The sequence below is a fragment of the Lithobates pipiens genome, unplaced genomic scaffold (assembly GCF_037356315.1).
Source record: "Lithobates pipiens isolate NorthernLeopardFrog02 unplaced genomic scaffold, aLitPip1_a1.2 Scaffold_8, whole genome shotgun sequence".
Classification (NCBI taxonomy): Eukaryota; Metazoa; Chordata; class Amphibia; order Anura; family Ranidae; genus Lithobates; species Lithobates pipiens.
In genome coordinates this window covers 498,580,477-498,602,912 of record NW_027507903.1, presented here as the reverse complement: position 1 = coordinate 498,602,912, position 22,436 = coordinate 498,580,477, and the positions used below count along the sequence as shown (strand labels likewise).

The 22,436-nt window shown below is 41.2% G+C and overlaps 1 protein-coding gene across 1 annotated transcript in view; it reads left to right on the top strand.

The window, feature by feature from the left end:
• The window catches only part of WDR91 (WD repeat domain 91), an 86,212-nt gene that overhangs the window by 5,475 nt on the left and 58,301 nt on the right, over window positions 1–22,436 (top strand). The window contains exons 2-4 of the mRNA XM_077469188.1: window positions 10,238–10,389; window positions 18,189–18,368; window positions 19,774–19,981. Coding sequence (XP_077325314.1) covers window positions 10,267–10,389; window positions 18,189–18,368; window positions 19,774–19,981 — 511 coding nt within the window. The 5' untranslated portion in view covers window positions 10,238–10,266. The remainder of the gene's footprint in view (window positions 1–10,237; window positions 10,390–18,188; window positions 18,369–19,773; window positions 19,982–22,436) is intronic.

Sequence of the window (22,436 nt, the reverse complement as noted above, 5' to 3'; positions counted from 1 at the left end):
ATTCTGATTGTGCCACTTTAGCTAAAGATATGTTTCTCTGTCCTGAGGGAACAGTCCCCTGGATTCTGCTACCTACTTGGACCTTTTGTCCCAAAGGAGGATACATCGTCCTCATCCAGAAAGGCTCTCCTTGGCAGCGTGGCTTCTGAGTGGGATAGGCTTGTTGGCTAATGTTGTCTCCACCATCTTAATTGGCCGTAAAAACTCACAGACAGCATTTACAATAAAAATTGGAAGAGGTTCTCCCACCGGAAGGTAGAAAACGTATTGCTTCAGAGCGCCAACCCTTACTGCCTGTCCTATAATTTTTTTACTGGCGGGGCAGATCTAAAACAGATAGTACAGATAGCTGCCCTATCTAATTTCTTGGCGATAAAGTTTGCAGGTTTCTTAAGGAAGTCGCGAGGAGCAAATCCCTGTGCAGACCCAAGTTTCCTGGTTGTGATTTAGGTACAGTCCTAAGACGTTTTCAACAAGAACCCTTTGAACCTCTAGATGAATGTTCAGTGAGATTTATAACACTCAAGTCTGCACTTCTAGTAGCCTTGGTTTCAGCTTGCAGAGACCAAACTATACTCGCATTAGACGCAGCATTTTTACTAAAGGTCACATCGGACTTCTGCAGATCCGAAAAAATGATTATCCCTTCCATTTCTGAAAAACTAGGAACAACAGGGCAAAAATATTATAATAAGATTGATGTAAGGCAATATCTTATCTCCTATATTGACTGTATGAAGGAGGGGAGGAATTCCTCTAGCCTTTTCATTTTGTTCAAAGGTTACAGGAAAGGCTCTATAGTTTCTAAGAGCACAATTGCAAGATGATTAAAAGAAGCCATTTCAAAAGCTTTCAAAGCTCTGTCAACTAGCTACTGCAACCTCCTAGGCAGAGAAAGCTTTTACCTCCCTGAACTAAAGATCCGCAACATGGTTCAGCTTTAAGGCTCCATTCACACTTTTACGACTTTTACAATGACTTTGGTGTGTAACTTGGATACAACTTTGATCGGTGATAATGGACAACTGTTGCGCACAAGTTGCATTGTGTAACATTAAGTTATGACTTTCATGCAACTTCTGAGGGTTAACGTTGAAATCGACGGTCTTTTTTTTTTTAAGGGGTTGTAAACCCTCGCTTTTTATTTATTTATTTATTTTTTTCACCTTTACTGCATCCTATACACTTTTTCTCTCTGGCCGGGTTCTCGCCTCTTGATTGGATAGACTGATAGTAGCACAGCCATTTGGCTCCCGTTACTGTCAATCAAATCCAATGACGCTGGGCTGAGTCCGGTATTCTGTGTCTGTGGATGCAAATGCTGGACTCAGGAGTGTGCCCGCACGGTAAGCACTTCTCCTAGGGGGCTTCCAGATGCCAGGAGGAGCTGCGAGCGCCGCTGGGGGACCCGGAAGACGAGGTTCGGGGCCACTCTGTGCAAAACGAACTGCACAGTGGAGGCAAGTATAAGCTTGTGCAATACTAAATAAATAAATAAATGGAAAGTCCAAATATTAAATAATAGAATATACAGTGATCAAGGAAGATCAAAAAAAGAAGAAGAGTCCACTTGTGCAGTGTGTCTTCAATCAGTATATCCAGTGACGATGTGATCCCTTCACCAATGAGCTAGTTGGACTCTCACCTCATCATATGGACCCCTGATAAATCAGATAGGTCAAAAACGCATGTTCCCATCAAGGGTGAAGTGTAGGGCTACAGCAGACCAAACGGAAGCGTTTCCAGATACAATTTCCTCAATGTCATCGAATCAACGTGATATCATGTATGAAAAAGAACAGGCAAATCTAGTGCTCTCCGTTTATGCCAATTTATTAAAACAGACGAATAAAAAACAAATTTCCACTCACATTTTCAAGCACTGATCTCCAGTGCTGAGTGTAAAGCAGGAAGTAACATGCATGGATCAGTGTGTCAGCTGGCGGATGACGTCACGACGCGAGTCACGTGGTCCGTACGCGTTGCGTCCCAGGGAGTAGGCGGGACTTCATCAGCGGTGACGGAATAACGTCGGACGGCCGCTTTATACCAACACACTAAATTTAAACCAATAAAAAACGGAGTTGTGCGCAAGACAAGTACCGCTAACAGCACGTAACGAACGTGACACCGGAACATACATCTGCGCTCACTCCAGACACAGAGAAAAGAGAGAGAATATATAAAATATATTATATGCGCTACAAAGAGCTAAAAAAAGGATAAAAATCAAACCAGGGGGAAGTATACATTAAGTCTGCTAATTGGCAAAGAAATAAATCCCGGTAATTTTCGCATAAAATATGCAAAGAAAGAACGGGATATTGCCTATGAGAGCAGTACATAATAATGAAACTAAATGAATCTCCCGGTAAGTCAAATATGACCAACATTAAAAACTAACAAATATACCCGCAAATGCCGCTGACGTCATCAGAAAGCTAAACTGATCCACACATGAAATAATAATAATAAACAAACAAAAATAAGTACATACAAATAAAAAATATAAAATATAAAAAATATATATGAAAATAAAAATAATAATAATGAAAATAATAATAAATAAATTACAAGAAGAACAAAAATCAAATGCTATAAAATAATAATTATCTGTCCGAAATGAAACAATTTAAATCAAAATCCACGTTTAAACCTCCCGGGACAAGAACCCGTGTTTCATGGATCCAATATGATTCGCGTTTGCTAAGTTGGCGTATGAAGTTACCTCCACGCCAATGCTTGGTGACCTTCTCAATCCCCCAGAAGCTCAAACTCCCGGGATTCTGAGAATGCACCAATTTAAAATGGCGAGACACATTATGTGTCTTCAGACCCTTTTTAATATTGTTTACGTGTTCACCCAACCTCACATGTAGGGGTCTGGAGGTTCTGCCAATATACTGAAGACCACATCCACATTGTAACATATAAACCACCCCTGTGGTAGAACAGGTAATGAGTTTATCGATCTTATATTCCTTATTGTTACTAGTGGCTGTAAAAGATTTTCTTCTTTTCATATTGCATCTGGAGTGTCTACATGCTGTACACCTACCACATGCATAAAAGCCGGATAGGAAAGAAAAAAGTCTGCTTTCAATTTGTACAGGGGGATCTATGACACTCGGTGCTAATTGGTCACGTAATGATGGAGCCTTCTTATATATGAAAGAGGGCCGAGCAGGTAATAATGGACCCAACACTCGGTCTTGTTTCAGTATAAACCAATTTTTGGCCACAACTTTTTCAAATTTTTTATATTGTACGTTATAGTCAAGGACCATTCGAAAATTAACCCCTTCCACTCCTGATTCTTTTACCTTATCTCTAATCAAAAGGGACCTATCCATCTGCTGGACCATAGATATTTCATGTTCAAGAGCAGATGGATCATATCCCTTTTCTTGGAACTTAGAAGACAAAGTATGGGCTTGATGCACAAAGTCATCCATATGGGAACAGTTCCGCCTCAATCTGACATACTGTCCCCTGGGGATGTTGCATAACCAAGACTTATGGTGGCAACTCCCCAGGGGAATGTACGAATTCCGATCAGTTGGCTTGAAATGGTTTTTCAATACTAGCCCATTATTTGCTTTAATGATCTCTAGGTCAAGAAACACCATCCGTTCTTGGCTAATATTCCATGATAGCTGGATGTTTTTGTCATTAGTGTTCATAGTGCTGACAAATTCATCCAATCCTCGTCGGTCACCATCCCATATAAAGATGAGGTCATCAATGAATCTATTGTAGCAAATTAATTCCCTGGGGCGATTCCGAAAGACAACATCCTCCTCCCAGTGGGCCATAAATAAATTGGCCACACTGGGAGCAAACTTAGCCCCCATAGCAACCCCCCTTACTTGTAGATAAAACTGATGATTAAACCAAAAATAGTTCCTAGATAAACAGAAATCTAAACATTTGAGGATATATTTTTTGTGGCACTCCGATAAATCGGAGTAAGTGGACATAGCCCACTGTACTGAAGCTCGCGCATCACTGTGTCCTATGATAGTATACAGTGAGCCGACATCGGCTGTCACAAGAAAACAGGAAGCCGTAATTTCCAATGACTCAAGAATTTGAATAATGTGTTTAGTATCTTTAAGAAATGCTTTGGTTTTAAATACCAGGGATTGTAGAAAAGTGTCAATGTACTGACCCACTCTCGAGGAGATAGAGTCAATACCATTGACAATAGGCCTGCCAGGTGGATTCACACAATCCTTGTGGATTTTTGGCAGGCTATATATAATAGGGGTTCGGCAGAAAAATGGGTCAAGGTAAGATCCCTCTTTTTTATTTAGAATATTTTTATTTTTCCCTTCTTCTATTAGCCAATGTAATTCATCCTTATACTGTAACATAGGGTCTTTATTCAAAATATGGTAAGTGTCAGTATCACTGACAAGTTTGTTCATTTCAGACATATAATTAATTTTATTTAAAATCACCAATCCCCCCCCTTTATCTGCGGGGCGTATGACAATGTCATCCCTGCTCCTAAGGGATTCCATTCCCAATTTAATAAACTGAGGGTCCTTTACTTTACGTACTTTAAGATTATCCAGATCATTTATAACAACATTCTTAAAAACCTCCAAAAACTTATTATCGGTGTTTAAAGGGTTAAACGTAGATTTATTGCGGAGATTTGAGTGTTGATCTTCAAATGTTTTCACCTGTCTAACAGGGTTAGATAAAAAATACTTTTTCATGTTCAGATTCCTAATAAACTTTTGGATATTAACATATGTATGGAATTTACTCAAATTCCTAACCGGGGCGAATTTTAAGCCTCTATTTTTTATTTGTATGTACTTATTTTTGTTTGTTTATTATTATTATTTCATGTGTGGATCAGTTTAGCTTTCTGATGACGTCAGCGGCATTTGCGGGTATATTTGTTAGTTTTTAATGTTGGTCATATTTGACTTACCGGGAGATTCATTTAGTTTCATTATTATGTACTGCTCTCATAGGCAATATCCCGTTCTTTCTTTGCATATTTTATGCGAAAATTACCGGGATTTATTTCTTTGCCAATTAGCAGACTTAATGTATACTTCCCCCTGGTTTGATTTTTATCCTTTTTTTAGCTCTTTGTAGCGCATATAATATATTTTATATATTCTCTCTCTTTTCTCTGTGTCTGGAGTGAGCGCAGATGTATGTTCCGGTGTCACGTTCGTTACGTGCTGTTAGCGGTACTTGTCTTGCGCACAACTCCGTTTTTTATTGGTTTAAATTTAGTGTGTTGGTATAAAGCGGCCGTCCGACGTTATTCCGTCACCGCTGATGAAGTCCCGCCTACTCCCTGGGACGCAACGCGTACGGACCACGTGACTCGCGTCGTGACGTCATCCGCCAGCTGACACACTGATCCATGCATGTTACTTCCTGCTTTACACTCAGCACTGGAGATCAGTGCTTGAAAATGTGAGTGGAAATTTGTTTTTTATTCGTCTGTTTTAATAAATTGGCATAAACGGAGAGCACTAGATTTGCCTGTTCTTTTTCATACATGATATCACGTTGATTCGATGACATTGAGGAAATTGTATCTGGAAACGCTTCCGTTTGGTCTGCTGTAGCCCTACACTTCACCCTTGATGGGAACATGCGTTTTTGACCTATCTGATTTATCAGGGGTCCATATGATGAGGTGAGAGTCCAACTAGCTCATTGGTGAAGGGATCACATCGTCACTGGATATACTGATTGAAGACACACTGCACAAGTGGACTCTTCTTCTTTTTTTGATCTTCCTTGATCACTGTATATTTATTATAAGTATAAGCTTGTGTTTTAAAAAAAAAAAAAAAAAAAAAAAGGTTTAATAACCCTTTAAGTTGCATGAAAGTCAGACCAAAGTAGTGCATGAACTACTTTTGATGTTGCTGCAACTTTTAAGTCACGCGTATATGAATGGTTATCATTGGAAAATGCTGGGAACGACTTGTCATGCAACTTTGATGTCCAAAGTTGCATGAAAAGTTGCACAAGTGTGAATGGAGCCTAGTACTTTCACCAAACGCTACTGGTTAGACCTAGCCTCCATTAATGATCAGGTGTTTCGCAGGAAGGTCTTGCAAGCAGCAGTACCACACCAATGTAGGTATTTCTATTCAATTCTCTCATGTTAAGTCCTGGAAGATAACTTGGGGAAAACAGTTATGTACCTATTAACCACTTTCAGACCGGACCATTTTGCTGGTAAATGACCAGAGGTCTTTTTACACTTTGGCACTGCGCTGCTTTAACTGGTAATTGCGCGGTCATGCAATGTTGTACCCAAACAAAATTTGCGTCCTTTTCTTCCCACAAATAGAGCTTTCTTTTGATGGTATTTGATTGCCTCTGCGATTTTTATTTTTTGCGATATAAACGTAAAAAGACCGCAAATTTTGAAAAAAAATGATATTTTCTACTTTTTGTTATTAGAAAAATCCAATAAACTCAATTTTAGTCATACATTTAGGCCAAAATGTATTCAGCCACATGTCTTTGGTAAAAAAAAAGTCAATAATTGTATATTTATTGGTTTGCGCAAAAGTTGTCACATCTACAAACTAAGGTACGTTTTCTGGAATTTACGCAGCTTTTAGTTTACGACTGCCTATCTCATTTCTTGAGGTGCTAAAATGACAGGGCAGTACAAAACCCCCCCAAATGACCCCATTTTGGAAAGTAGACCCCCTAAGGAAATTGATAAGAGGCATGTTGAGCCCATTGAATATTTTATTTTTTTGCCTCAAGCGATTGAATAATGACAAAAAAAAAATTTTTTTTTTTTTTTTACACAAAGTTGTCACTAAATGATATATTGCTCACACATGCTATGGGCGTATGTGAAATGACACCCCAAAATAAATTCTGCTGCTTCTCCTGAGTACGGGGATACCACATATGTGGGACTTTTTGGGAGCCTAGCCGCGTACAGGGCCCCGAAAACCAAGCACCGCCTTCAGGCTTTCTAAGGGCGTAAATTTTTGATTTCACGCCTCACTACCTATTACAGTTTTGAAGGCCATAAAATGCCAAGATGGCACAAAACCCCCACAAATGACCCCATTTTAGAAAGTAGACACCCCAAGCTATTTGCTGAGAGGCATGTTGAGTCCATGGAATATTTTATATTTTGCCACAAGTTGCGGGAAAATTACAAACTTTTTTTTTTTTTTTTTTTTTTTCACAAAGTTGTCACTAAATGATATATTGCTCATGCATGCCATGGGCATATGTGAAATGACACCCCAAAATAAATTCTGCTGCTTCTCCTGAGTACGGGGATACCACATATGTGGGACTTTTTGGGAGCCTAGCCGCGTACGGGGCCCCGAAAACCAAGCACCGCCTTCAGGCTTTCTAAGGGCGTAATTTTTTGAGTTCACTTCTCACTACCTATTACAGTTTTGAAGGCCATAAAATGCCAAGATGGCACAAAACCCCCACAAATGACCCCATTTTAGAAAGTAGACACCCCAAGCTATTTGCTGAGAGGCATGTTGAGTCCATGGAATATTTTATATTTTGCCACAAGTTGCGGGAAAATTACAAACTTTTTTTTTTTTTCACAAAGTTGTCACTAAATGATATATTGCTCACACATGCCATGGGCATATGTGAAATGACACCCCAAAATAAATTCTGCTGCTTCTCCTGAGTACGGGGATACCACATATGTGGGACTTTTTGGGAGCCTAGCCGCGTACGGGGCCCCAAAAACCAAGCACCGCCTTCAGGCTTTCTAAGGGCGTTACAGTTTTGAAGGCCATAAAATGCCAAGATGGCACAAACCCCCCCCCCCCAAATGACCCCATTTTAGAAAGTAGACACCCCTAAATTTAGGGGTACACTAGTGAGACTAGGTAATAAATGGCGGGTGCCCTGAAACTATAAAAAAATAACTAACCAACCAGCGTCACCTGTAACAGTTATATGGTGATCACTGGTGAAAGGGTTAACTAGGGGGCAATCAGGGGGCTTTATGCGGTAGTATATGGGGGTCCCTGGCGCTATAAAAAGCTGCGGCGAACCTAAATACCTACCTGCCTAACTAGCGTCACCTGTGACACTAATACAGCGATCAGAAAAACGATCGCTTATTAGGCTGGGTTCACACTGGAGCGATGCGGGAACGCCACGAATGCGCGGCGGGTTCCCGCATCGCATGCCTCCCGGCGGCAGTTCACACTGCCCTATGCGAACTGCTGGGAGTGTCAGTGAAATGTTAATGACACCCCCAGATCAGTTCGCATATCGCAGTGCGATCTGCAAACTTGGATCGCATGGTGTGAACACCCATGCGATCCGATTCTGCTGCGGACCAAAAAAAGGGTCCCGTGCGAGTTTGCGGCGGGTGCGACACGAATTCAGCCATACTATCTGTATAGCTGAACTCGAATCGCACAGAGATCGGATGTGATTTGCACTGCAGTGCGGTGCGAATCACATCCGTTCTCATAAACCGCTGCAATGTGAACCCAGCCTTAGTGACACTGGCGACGGGGGGTGATCACGGGGTTAAACCTTTATTGGGGGGGTTAGGGGGGTACCTTAGAACTAAAGGGGGCTAACCCTAACTGCCCTAACAGTTATTAGTCACAAATGACACCTGCCGGGTGATCAGGGGGTTAAACCTTTATTAGGTAATAAATGGCGGGTGCCCTGAAACTATAAAAAAATAACTAACCAACCAGCGTCACCTGTAACAGTTATATGGTGATCACTGGTGAAAGGGTTAACTAGGGGGCAATCAGGGGGCTTTATGCGGTAGTATATGGGGGTCCCTAGCGCTATAAAAAGCTGCGGCGAACCTAAATACCTACCTGCCTAACTAGCGTCACCTGTGACACTAATACGGCGATCAGAAAAATGATCGCTTATTAGGCTGGGTTCACACTGGAGCGATGCGGAAACGCCGCGAATCCGCGGCGGGTTCCCGCATCGCATGCCTCCCGGCGGCAGTTCACACTGCCCTATGCGAACTGCTGGGAGTGTCAGTGAAATGTTACTGACACCCCCAGATCAGTTCGCATATCGCAGTGCGATCTGCAAACTCGGATCGCATGGTGTGAACACCCATGCGATCCGATTCTGCTGCGGGCCAAAAAAAGGGTCCCGTGCGAATTTGCGGCGGGTGCGGCGGGTGTGGCGGGTGCGGCGGGTGCGGCGAATGGCTGAACTCGAATCGCACAGAGATCGGATGTGATTTGCACTGCAGTGCGGTGCGAATCACATTCGTTCTCATAAACCGCTGCAATGTGAACCCAGCCTTAGTGACACTGGCGACGGGGGGTGATCACGGGGTTAAACCTTTATTGGGGGGGTTAGGGGGGTACATTAGAACTAAAGGGGGCTAACCCTAACTGCCCTAACAGTTATTACAGTCACAAATGACACCAATGCAAAAAAAAATAAAAATAAAAAAAAAATGACATTGGTGTCACTGTGACTGGGGGGCAGGGGTAATTGGGGGGGTGATCGGGGGGTAAAGGGGGGGTGTGAGTGTGCCTGGCATGTTCTACTGTGTGTGGGATGTGTTGGTGCAACTCACTGATCCGCTCTCCTCCGTGTCGGAACGAAAAATACCGACACGGAGGAGAGAATACATCACTTCCTCTCCTGTGTTTACATTACAGGAGAGGAAGTGATGTCACCGGGGATTTCCATTCGTCGGGAGCGATCGCGAGGGGGTGGCCATGAATGAATGGCCGTCCCCTCGTCCGGGATCGCTCCCGAACGAAAACCGACCGCCGCAGGCACCGGGCGGGGGCCCGATCGGGCCCCCGACCCGCGGGAGGCAAATCACGTACATGTATGTGCTTATGCCTGCCCGTGCCATTCTGCCGACGTACATCGGCGTGCGGCGGTCGGCAAGTGGTTAACTGAATTTCCAGGAATCTTACAGGACAGCACAGTTTCCCTGATAATTATGTATTTTTGGGATATTTTACGGTCACCTTTGTTGATTATGTTGCTTGCTACTGTCTTATTGTATGATGTTTTATTTTTGTATTTATTTTTTTTTTTTTTTATTTTTATTTTTTTTAGACCTTCTGTTATATTCCAGTACTGAGGAGACAGAAGGGGTGCAGATACCCCCCCCCCTTTTATTTAATTTTTTCTTCCAGATTCCTGGAAAATCAGTTAACAGGTACATAACTGTGTTTGTGTGGGTTTTTTATTTTTTTTAGTTAAAACTTTTTTTTTTTTTCTGTTGTAGTCTCCAGAATAACCTGCACAGCCCCTGGGATGACGTCGGCCGTGGAGCGTACGGATGACCTGGTGAGAGAGTACCTCACTTTCCGAGGGTTTACCAGCACCTTGAAACACTTTGAAGCAGATATTAAAACTGACAAGGAGAAAGGTTTCCGGGTAAGTAAGAATGTGGCACTCCTTGTTTGGTTTTGTTTTTCCGTTACACCTCAGTTCCCTTCCAGATTTTTTTTTTTTTAGCCATGCATTGATATCCATCAAAAAATTATAGTAGCAGCTCAGGGCAAGCGGGTTTGTTTTGTTGCATAATGTAGGTCGTGTTGCTGTGATGACTGCTTAATCCTTCCATGCCCATTGTCAGTAGTGTCACTATATCCAATAAAAAAAAATTCTTTCTATGTGCTGATTTGGCTACATTTTATAAATGTTGGACATGACAGGCTGAAATAAAAGTATAGGGTATCCTTATTGAAGTTTCTGCAGCACTATCCTTCTGCAGGCTAGTCACATGACTGTGTAGTGCCGACTTCGTGTTTACAGTAATGGTGGGATTAAAGTGTTTTTTATTTTCTAAATAGGTTCCTTTTAATCTAGTGCATTGTTGGTTCGCTTACCTTTTTCCTTCAATTTCCATTGTAAATGTCTTTTTTTTTTTTTTTTTTCTTTGTCTGAATTTCTTACTTCCTGTTCCTCAGTAAACTGTTCTGGCTGACTAAACACCGCTCGGATGATGGTGTGAAGTTTACTGAGGAGAAACAGGAAGTGAGAAATTCAGGCAAAGAAAAAAAAACATTTAGAAGGGAATTCTAAGGAAAAGGTAAGTGAACCAACAATGCACTAGCTTAAAGGAACCTATTTAGAAAATAATAAACAAAGCTTTACAACCCCTTTTAAGCCCAAAACCAAAAATGTGATCTATTGCTGTTTACCAATTCTTAGATATGTTGGCTGCTTTAGTTTTCCTTTTTTAGGCCTTTTCATCTGTTTTCACCTTGTGATCTGGCCAGTAACACACTTCCTGTATTAGTGTCACCATTCTAGATGAAGGAGAAACAGACAGATTTTAAATACACTAAACACATTTTCAGGTCAACTGCAGCTAAAACTTTTATCAGCAGTTACAGGAAGCGAAATAAAAACGAATCATTGTAAGCACCCCTGTCAGTATGTAAATGGTTTGTCCTAAAGTGATTGTAAACTATCGCTGTGTAAAACAACCGATTCAGTTTAAAATAGAAATTAAAGGCAAAACATTTTTGTATAGCTATAAAAAAAAAAAAAAAAATATATATATATATATATATATATATATATATATATATATATATATATATATATATATATATATATATATATAAAAATACCCTTTACATTTTTTTTTTTTTTATACGTGATCACATTCCCTCTGTTCTCAGCTGCATAAGAGCTGGAGGAGGAAAAGCAGCAGCACACTGAGCTTGCCAGTGAATGGCTGTGCAGTTTTGGGGGTGTGTTGGGATAAGTCTGATCATTGGAGGAGAGCAGGCTGAGTTCCCAGTAGAGCTAGAGAGCTGACCATGGTGTGCTCTCCTGCTTGGTGTGGTCAATTTTAATGGGGAAGCAGAGTGATTGGTAAAACCGTGATTTTACACAAAGGAAGCAATACAAAGAGAACAGGAGACCTTCTCATACAAGTACATGGTACAGCAGCCACATGAAGTGTTGGGGTAACAAATGCTTTAACCTTCTAACTGGTACATCTGCAGGACAGCTTGTTCTGTAAAAAAATCAAAAAAAAATCAGGCTTTGTTCTCGGGTTTAGATACTTTAGCTAGATCGATGCTTTCCACAGTAACCATGCACTGCAATACCAACTAAAATATTGAATCAATTATGGCTGCGACTAACGATTATTTTCACAATCGATTAGTTGGCCAATTTATTATTTCAATTAATCGGAGGATTACCTTAAAAGTGTGGCATATAATTTTAACAAATATGTAAATTTAACAAAAAAAGGCAATTCTTAAATATCCTATATGCAGTGGTAAAATATACATAATCGACTAATATATGGTTAGGGAGCAACATCTCTAATCCACTCTGAGAATAACAGATAGAAGAGATATACTGTATATACTATTAGAGGGTGAATCTGATAAATATCAGACTCGGAGCAAATTTTTTATTGAAGGGGGGGAAAAAAAAGACTTTTGCCAATTTTCAGACAGAATCTTATGTATGACAGACTACCTTGTCATAGGCAGGTGTTGTCATGTGTGCTGGCCATACAAAAACAATGTCTTCTTTTTGACCACTGGGCGCCCTTCCTAACCAGACACATTTTCAGCTTTCGGTGCTCTCACATTTTGAATGACAATTACTCAGTCATGCAACACTGTACCCATAGGAAATGTTTGTCCTTTTTTTCACACAAATAGAGCATTCTTTTGGTGGTATTTAATCACCGCTGGGTTTTAAATTTTTTGCGCTATAAATCAAAGACTGAAAATTTGATAAAAAAAAAATCTTTGTTTCTGTTAAAATGTATTGCAGAGTGTTGGGCTGTGGGCACTACAAATCCAGCTCACAGCGCTGCTGCAATCTCTCCCCCTCTCCCCCCGTACTGTATCAATCAGTACAGAGAGGGGAGGGATGGAGAAACTGGTATCATGACATGACGCCGGCTTGTTTACAAGCGATTGCTCCATCATTTGACGGAGTGATCACGTGGTAAACGGCGGCTACCAGCGGCCGTTTACCGCTATCCGTGATGTACCGGTTCTTCTGGACCCGACGGTCACAGATCTTTGCGGGAGCACGCCCCAGGGGGCTTGCAAGATTCTGGGAGGACGTCCATGGACGCCCTCTCAGAAAAACACGACCACGCTGTAGCCGTCTTTTGGCTATGGCTTGGTCGGCAAGTGGTTAATATTATTTATTTTTATTTTTAAGAACGTCCGTTCAATTTTCTAATTGTTGGTGGAGTCAAATCGATGGTCGTTTTTGACCACAGTGATGGGAAAATTCAAAGGAGCAGAATAGAGAATTTCTTGGTCAAAGGAATTTTCAGGCAGTGTATGTGGTTTTCCTTCAGAAATTACATTCATTCTAAAACTGAATGTTAACAAGTGAAATTTTCAAACTACATTCTTTCATTTGCAATTTTGCTGCGATTTGCATTTTTTTTTTTTTTTTTTCATGGATATGATCATTTTAAATGTAATTTACAATACTGGTAAAAGTTTACTTTAAATGTAATTGTAATGCCTTTATACTACCCCCTGTCTATCAGCCTCCACCTTCTCTGGGTTCAGATGCTGATCTTCCTGCACACAGTCTTTAAAGTGTTTGTTTAAAAAAAAAAAAAAGTGTTATACTTACCTGCTCTATATAATGGTTTTGCACAGAGCAGCCTTGATTCCCCCCTCCTCTCAGGTGGTCCTCCTGCTTTCAGAGTGCCCCAATAGCAAGATAAAAAAAACTTCTGCTTTATAACCCCTCACTTCCTGCCCAGGACTACATGTCCCATGATGCATAGCTACTCACACATTCACATTTTCTCAGACACTTTCATGTATGGATGGTGTACTGAGCTGTATGTGTGCTGCACTGTATTTCCTGATATGTAAACAAAACAACTAATCAGCTGACCGATTTAATTGATTATGAAAATAGTCGACAACTTCGAAGCGATTAGTTGTTTTTAGAGGTCGACCGATATGGGTTTTTCTCTGGCCGATGCCGATATTTAGAAATCATGGCGGCCGATAGCCGATATATGATGCCGATTTTATTTTTTTTTTTTTTATTTATTTTTTTTGGGCCGATTTGTTAGGCCGATTTTATTTTATTTATTTATTTTTTTCCTTTTTTATTTTTATTTTTTTAATCCCCCTTGATCTAACACACCTTTCCCACTGGGGTGTTTTTCAGGCGCTTTTGGGCTAAAATAGCGCCTGTAAAGTGCCTGCAAAATGGCTCCCCTGCAGTCTGTGTGAAAGACTGAGTGCTTTCACACTGAGGCGATGCGCTGGCAGGATCTTAAAAAAAAAAGTCCTGCAAGCAGCACGTTTGGAGTGGTGTATACCGCTCCTCCACCACTCCTACCCATTGATATGAATGGGCACCACTGCCGAAGCGCATGCAATGCGATTTGGCAGCAGTGCTTCATGGGCGCATTTAACCTCTTCCTTGGCCGCTAGCTGGGTTATATGTGCCCCACTAGCAGCCAAATAGCACCGCTAAAATGATAGTAAAGAGCCGCTAAAACTTGCGTTTTACCATCAACGCCTGCCCGCTCCAGTGTGAAAGCAGTCTTCATAAGTGATACAGAAAATTTCTTACATTTAAACATTTATTAAACAAAACAAACCTCCAATCAGTTTACTTGTATGTATGATTTAGATAAAAAAAAAAAAAAAAAAAAACCTATGTATTAAATAAAAACAGGTAGTCAAAACTTTTGGACGAAAAAAAAAATGGGCTACCTTTTACTGTTTTTATTTTATTTTTAAATAGTGTATTTTTTTCCCAAAAAAATGCATTTGAAAGACCTCTGTGCAAATGCCGTGTGACATAAAATATTGCAACAACCGCTATTTTATTCCCTAGGATCTCTGCTAAAAAAATATATATAATTTTTGGGGGGGTCTAAGTGATTTTCTGGCAGAAAATACAGGATTTTTACTTGTAAGCAACAAGTGTCAGAAAAGATTTAGTCTTTAAATGGTTAAACTGAGAACTTGTACACACTGAGATGATTTCATTCATTCAGTGTAAACATTGTATCATTTAGTTCTTTTCTTGGCAGTCTGCCCAGAGAGGAGGAAAGTGTTGCTATGAAGACTCGGGCAACTCACACTGACTTCTTACAGAAGTCATTTCAAAGTCCCGCTGTAGTTCTAAATCGGCTTTTTATCGGCCGATGCCGATTATTTAAAAAACGGCAAATATCGGCCGATATATCGGTAGACCTCTAGTTGTTTTGGCCCTAAAATCAATACTCTGCAAGTAGCTGGTAAATTTGTGGGTGGCACCTTCCATTCCAGACTTATAACTATAACTAGACGTGATAATGACTATACCAAATTATTATTTATTGTTATTATACGCAATTCATATAGTCCCAGCAGTTTACGTGGTGCTTTACAATGTATGGGGGGAACAACACAATTGCAGTACAATTTAATACAAAAGGTACGGGAGGGCCCTGCTCGTAGCGCTTACATTCTGAAGGGAGGGGGTGGTGGTACAAAAGGTAATCGCTTTATACCAAATATTTTCTTCTAGTTAAACCATCATGTGTACTGGTTTATAATAAACCAAGCTGTAGAATTAAAACACGAGGCTTATAAAATAGGCCAGCGCAAGGGTCACAAACCCCTAGCAGTCAGTCTGAAGCTGATGTGCAGCCGACGCTAAAGCAAAAAATGACTGAAAGAGGCCGAAGGAGATAAGTAGTATGGAGATGTAGAAGATAAAGAGGAAAATAAGTGAAAAAATCGCGCTACCATCTACTATTCAGAAAAAAGAAACGAAAAGAACGTGTCTTTGTGCACACATCAATACTGCTGCCGTCCTGCTATATACCCAAAAAATATATCTGCTCACATAAATTACTAAAAAGGACAGCGCTGTCCTAAGTGTGAACTTAGGTCGTGTGTAATCCCAATATAAAAATCAAATATTATCACAATGCCACAAATCGTAAAAGAAAAAAGTGCCAGTGAGTACTACTACAAAAAATGAAAACAAAAAATCTAGTAATAGAAGAAATGATACATATATGTATAGTAACGTCTGTAACCACAACTCAATAGGTGCAAATGAATACCTTATAAATTTAGCTAACAGACGGTAATGAACAAAATCTTAATTCAAGTGAAAAGACATATTAGATTATTGACAAATTAATAATGTAATCACATAAAATTGCCCAATTGATTAAAATCAGTCCATAAAGGTAAAAGTAAAACACCACGTGTCAAAATGTAATATTAGCGTATTTCCAAGATCTTGTTCAAAAAAATTCCAGCAGCTCAGCGACTGTAAACGTGCACCACCACCATAAGTGAGAATTGGCTCCTTACCAGATGCTCTAAGATTGTATGCTCTAAAAGTCAGACCAGGCTGTATGCACTCCTCAAGCGTCCATAGGCTCCACCCATAAGTCAAATCGTTGAACAGTCAGATTCCAATATTTGACAATAACCGGTCAGCCATAAAGAGGAGGAAAAAAACTCCAAATGGTGTAAAAACGTTTTATTAAAATAATAAAAAACAGAAAATGCACTTACAAAAAGTCAAGCACAATGGGGCATGTCACAGTAGGTAGCGCCGGCCGGACGCAGATCCTCTACTCCAGTACCCTTTCACCAGTTATTCGTTTAGAGGCAATAAATAGCGTGTGACACGCTAATTATTGCCTCTAAACGAATAACTGGTGAAAGGGTACTGGAGTAGAGGATCTGCGTCCGGCCGGCGCTACCTACTGTGACATGCCCCATTGTGCTTGACTTTTTGTAAGTGCATTTTCTGTTTTTTATTATTTTAATAAAACGTTTTTACACCATTTGGAGTTTTTTTCCTCCTCTTTATGGCTGACCGGTTATTGTCAAATATTGGAATCTGACTGTTCAACGATTTGACTTATGGGTGGAGCCTATGGACGCTTGAGGAGTGCATACAGCCTGGTCTGACTTTTAGAGCATACAATATTAGAGCATCTGGTAAGGAGCCAATTCTCACTTATGGTGGTGGTGCACGTTTACAGTCGCTGAGCTGCTGGAATTTTTTTTGAACAAGATCTTGGAAATACGCTAATATTACATTTTGACACGTGGTGTTTTACTTTTACCTTTATGGACTGATTTTAATCAATTGGGCAATTTTATGTGATTACATTATTAAATTTGTCAATAATCTAATATGTCTTTTCACTTGAATTAAGATTTTGTTCATTACCGTCTGTTAGCTAAATTTATAAGGTATTCATTTGCACCTATTGAGTTGTGGTTACAGACGTTACTATACATATATGTATCATTTCTTCTTTCTATTACTAGATTTTTTGTTTTCATTTTTTGTAGTAGTACTCACTGGCACTTTTTTCTTTTACGATTTGTGGCATTGTGATAATATTTGATTTTTATATTGGGATTACACACGACCTAAGTTCACACTTAGGACAGCGCTGTCCTTTTAGTAATTTAGATGTAGAAGATAACCTGTAAAATAAAACCTTTTGAAATTGATGCTCAGTACTTACATGAACGAATTATGCTCACAGTCCAAGGTTTTACTGTATAATTGATTTTTATAGTAAACCAAGCTGTAGCATTAAAACGTGTGGCTAATATAATAGGTTAGTAACCCATAGCAGCCAGTCTGAAATAAACATAAGCATTTTAGGGTTTACATCTACTTTAATGCAGAACTTCAGTCATTTTTTTTTCATCTTTCCATCTATTAAATCTTCTGCCCTTTGTATTTAACTTTGGACAGTAAAACTATTTTTCTGCCAGTAAATGCCTTATACAGCCCACTTCCTGTTTCTTGTCTGGTAATGAGCCTAGGATTATGCCATCATGCACAGCTCTCTGTTTGCCTGGAATGGAGGGGAGATGAGTCATAAGGGGGCCAATGAGAGCTGCAGAGCTGGAGGTGTGCCTCTGTGTAAATCCAAGTGAACAGGCAGCAGCTGCCCACAGTTAAAAATGGATTCAGCCAGACTCTGGGAGATTTCTGCAGCATATTTGGCAAGTAAAGAAACACCGTACATATAAAATATGCAAAGTGGTTGGAGGTATGCTACAGAATGGCAAAGATGTTTTTATTACAAATTATGTGAGCAAACTGCAGTTCTTCTTTAATTTCTACTGTGTTTAATGTTTTTTATTTTTAATGCAAAAAAATTAAAAATTAAAAAAAATTCAAACATTTTTGTGTGCCCAATGTCTGCTGTTTTCTCGCTGTAGGTGGACAGGATTGTGGAGCAGCTGCTGCAGTTTATCCAGAGTTATGACCTTAATGGACTTCTGGAATACTGGGGATATCTGGAGCGACGCCTTTTCAGCAGATTGGAGGATGTGTATCGGCCAACTGTCAACAAGCTGAAGACTAGCCTATTCCGCTATTACCTTGTCTGCACAGTACAGGTAGCCATTTTTTATTTTCTGCACAGAAAAATTACATTTATGATTGTTGTGATAAGGTAACTAGCCATTGGACAAGATTGCACATTCTAATTTGTGACATTGTGCAACAGTCTCCCTGATTTACTAGTGCTGGGGGTTAATAGTGCGTCCGCTGACACCAGTGCTGGGGGTTAATAGTGCGTCCGCTGACACCAGTGCTGGGGGTTAATAGTGCGTCCGCTGGCACCAGTGCTGGGGGTTAATAGTGCGTCCGCTGGCACCAGTGCTGGGGGTTGCTGACACGATTTGTGTTTTTTTTTTTTTTATTTACCCTAATGCAGAGCATGCATTAGACTAAAAAAAAAAAACTTTTAGCTTTGTCTAAGTCAGAACAGCTTAAGTTTTGAGTGAAGTGAGTGAGACACTGAAAGCTGTTGCAGGGATGCGCGAGTAGCTCTAGGTGCCTGCTTTATAAGACTGTCAGCAACTTATTTTTAGTTAAAGCTAGAGAGTCTAAAGCTAAGTATTTTGCCTTCCCTGGTTCCTCCTTTCACTGCTTATCAATATAGTAATACAAATCTAAAATGAAGCCTTTCAGTACATACCCACCAATGTCACCACTGAGTCTCTGTGCTTCTCTATGCATTACAGGCAGATCATGACCGGTGGGAGGGTCTGGCAGGGCTCCCAGAAAACCTCACAGCATCCTGTCTCAGTACCTCTCCCCAGAGCCCTCTGATACAAGCAGTTGGCTGGTTCTTGGGATGAGTTGTGCAAATATGCTGCAATGGGAGGAAATCCATCTGGGTGAGCAGGCATTTCATAGGCAGGCTGCCTCAACTAACACCCACATCTGATGCTGAGCTAATGACTGAAATACAGTGAATAAAAGGGGTGGGCCAGGATGGAGAGGAAATTATGCTGGATGTCCTGCAAGCCCAGAAAAGTGATGGGCACTATCTAATTTTGAGGCATCTTCTAATGCACACTGTGAGAAGGTGACATTGTGCAGTGAAATTGAAATACTAGTACAGGAGCAGAGCCTGTATACCCGTGCAAGACTGAAGGGAAGGGTTGCGTTCAGCTTTGGGCCAGAGCCAAGCTTTTGCTGCCTTAGGAACTGAGGAGCCAGATGACCCTGCCAGGGTTGTTGCATTTCATTTATTCCATTTATATGCCAAAAGCCGCATTTCATATATTCTTGCAGTCTTTTTTACATATGTGCATCAGAGACCACAATTCTAGATTTCAACTTGGTACAAGCAGGTAAAGACGCTGTTTAGCATTGTTTGTAATATCTCTAACCTTGCATCTTGTATGTTCTGGAATAGGCACACTTTTGTTATAGTAACAGATGGTAATAGTGATAGGTTTATCTTATAAAACCCCACTATAACTGTATCTCTGTGCTATGGTTGCATTGCAGAGCAGTCGGACAGACAAGGCCCAAGACTTCTTCCAAAAACAAGCACCAGAGCTGCAGAACCAGGCTGAGTGGAAAGAATGGTTCGCTCTCCCTTTCCTTCCAGCACCGGATGCCAATCCAACCTTCTCCACTTACTTTTCCCGGCAGTGGGCGGACACCTTCACTGTATCGCTGCACAATTTTCTGAGCGTCCTCTTCCAGTGCATGCATATCCTTTGTCAGGAAATTGACAAGCAAGATGAGTCATGAGTGCTGCTCACAACTCCTCTTTTTTTATTTATTTATTTTTAATATAATCCAGGTTTTCCAATAGGTATCTAAGCTGATCCCCTGCTAAGCAGAGGGGGCGGATAATGTATCCGTGTCCAACAAGTTTCTGCAGAGCAGAAATGGACAGAGCTCTCTCTGCTCTATGGGCGGTCATTTGTAAATGGACAGCGTCTGCCATCTGATCTGTCTAAATGGAAGTGAGAGGGAATTTTTGGGGAGATTTTCCATCACATTGTACCTCTGTTACTGTATTGTTAATGGTACAGAAAATGACAAGCTTTTAAATAAGCACGCAGACCGTGATAAAAACCTAACTTGGGTTTTAACTAGAGGTCGACTAATATGTGTTTTTCTCTGGCCGATGCAATAGTTAGAAATGGGGGCGTCTGATTATATGACGCTGATATTTTAGGCCCCCCCCGATCTCCATAAAATCTAACAGTTAAGTTAAATAATAAAGAAGGGATACAGAAAATTGCTTAAATTTAAAGAGGAAGTAAACCCTGATGAGTTTACTTCCTCTTTTTTTCCCTGCAAAGGTAAAGCATAATGGACTACTATGCATCGCATAGTAGCCCATTATGTGTCACTTACCTGACACAGGAGCCAGCGAAGTCGCCGCTGTCCCCTGTAGTCCGCCGCATCCATCTTGCTGGTGGCGTCTCGCAGCTCCGCCGCTGTCATTCGGCGAAGCCGCGATGACGTCACTCCCGTGCGTGGGAGTCGACAAATGCGGCAGCTCCATTCTTGGAACTGCCGCGCTCAGTGCGCCTGCGCGGCGCTGTCTACGGTGCATGCGCCGTAGACAGCGGTGCCCGTTTTCGGGCAAATATCTCCTAAACCATATAGGTTTAGGAGATATTGCTTGGACCTACAGGTAAGCCTTAATCTAGGCTTACCTGTAGGTCAAAGTGGTTTGTAAGGGTTTACAACCACTTTAAGCATTTATTAAACAGAAGTACACAACAAGCCTCCAATCAGTGCACTTGTATGTCATTTTTAGATAAAAAAAAAACTTAAAAATACACAAAAACAGGTGAGGTAATCAACTTTTGAAAGAAATCCACATAATAGATAATGGCCGTTACTGAGGTAAATTTGTAAACAATAAACAATTGCATATTATCTTTTGGTTTTAGGCTTTTCGCTTCATTTCCATTGCCTGATTCTCTTCTTCACCCGCATCCATCACTTAAATTCTCTTCAGGAAACTGTCTCTCTGCATTTTCTCATGTGAGTCTGCTCCTCTTCTTGTCATAGATGACCCCAATCTCACTGAATACTTTCACTGGGAACAGAAGAGGCAGGTGGACAGAGTAATTGTTGTGCCAGGTGGCACAGGTGGGATACATTCTGTTTCCACCATTCCAGTGGCAGACCAGTCCGTCTGTCTATCAGTGGCTCATGAAGATACTTTTCCAACTGCTCAGATGGAGTGCTCATCACTCTCTTCAGCAGGAGTTCCATGAGCCCCCAAAATGTTTGCATACATTTTCTCAAGAAGACCAGAGAGACTAGATTTCTCCTCCTCTCCCCCCCCCCCCCCCCCCCTTCTACCCCAGTCCTTGTTCATTTTGGCCCTTCGTCTCCATTGGTGGCTCTTTTTTTGTTGCTCGAACACAATAGCGTGCTCTTCTTGCAGCAAAGTTTTTTTGCTTTGTTCAGTGTGTCCCCTTCAAAAACATTACCCTTGTACTGGGGATCAAGCAGTGTTGCCGGCACCAAACATTATGTATCCTCCATCTTTGCAAATCGTCTCTCCAAGCATTGCCTCATGGTTTGATCCCCGTTGTGGTGTGACCCTCTGCCTGAAGCACCATCTTCAGCACAGCAATGCATGGGATGATGCAGGAGATGGAGGCCTCTGCCTTGCTGATATCCAAATTTCTTCCTCAATAGGGCCCAGTGTATCTATCAAATTTGAGATGATATCCCATTTTTCTGCTGGAGGTGTGGTAAACTTGCCATGTTCTGCTACATAGATATTCAAGATTCTGCTCCAGCATCCTCTGCAACATATATAATGTGGAGTTCCAGCAGGTGGGAACATGCTGAATGATGCTGTGCTGGGGGAGGCCAAGATCTTTTTGGATGGCTTCAAGATGCTGCTTTGTGTAATAGATAAGAACTTCAATTGAGTTCAAGGTTATCTGCTGCTGTTTCTAATTAACCGCTTCCTGCCCGCCCTATAGCCGAATGCCGGCCTTAGGGCGGGCGGCTTCCCGTGCCTGGCCGTCCCTGGACGGCCTGGTGTTTACTTCCGCAATGCGCGCCGCCGCGGGCGCGCATCGCGGAAGTTCTGTGTTTGCCGTGTCCCCCGGGGACAGGCAAACACAGATCGCTGTAAACGGCCAATCACAGCGGCCGTTTACAGCGTGATCGGCGTGTCCAAT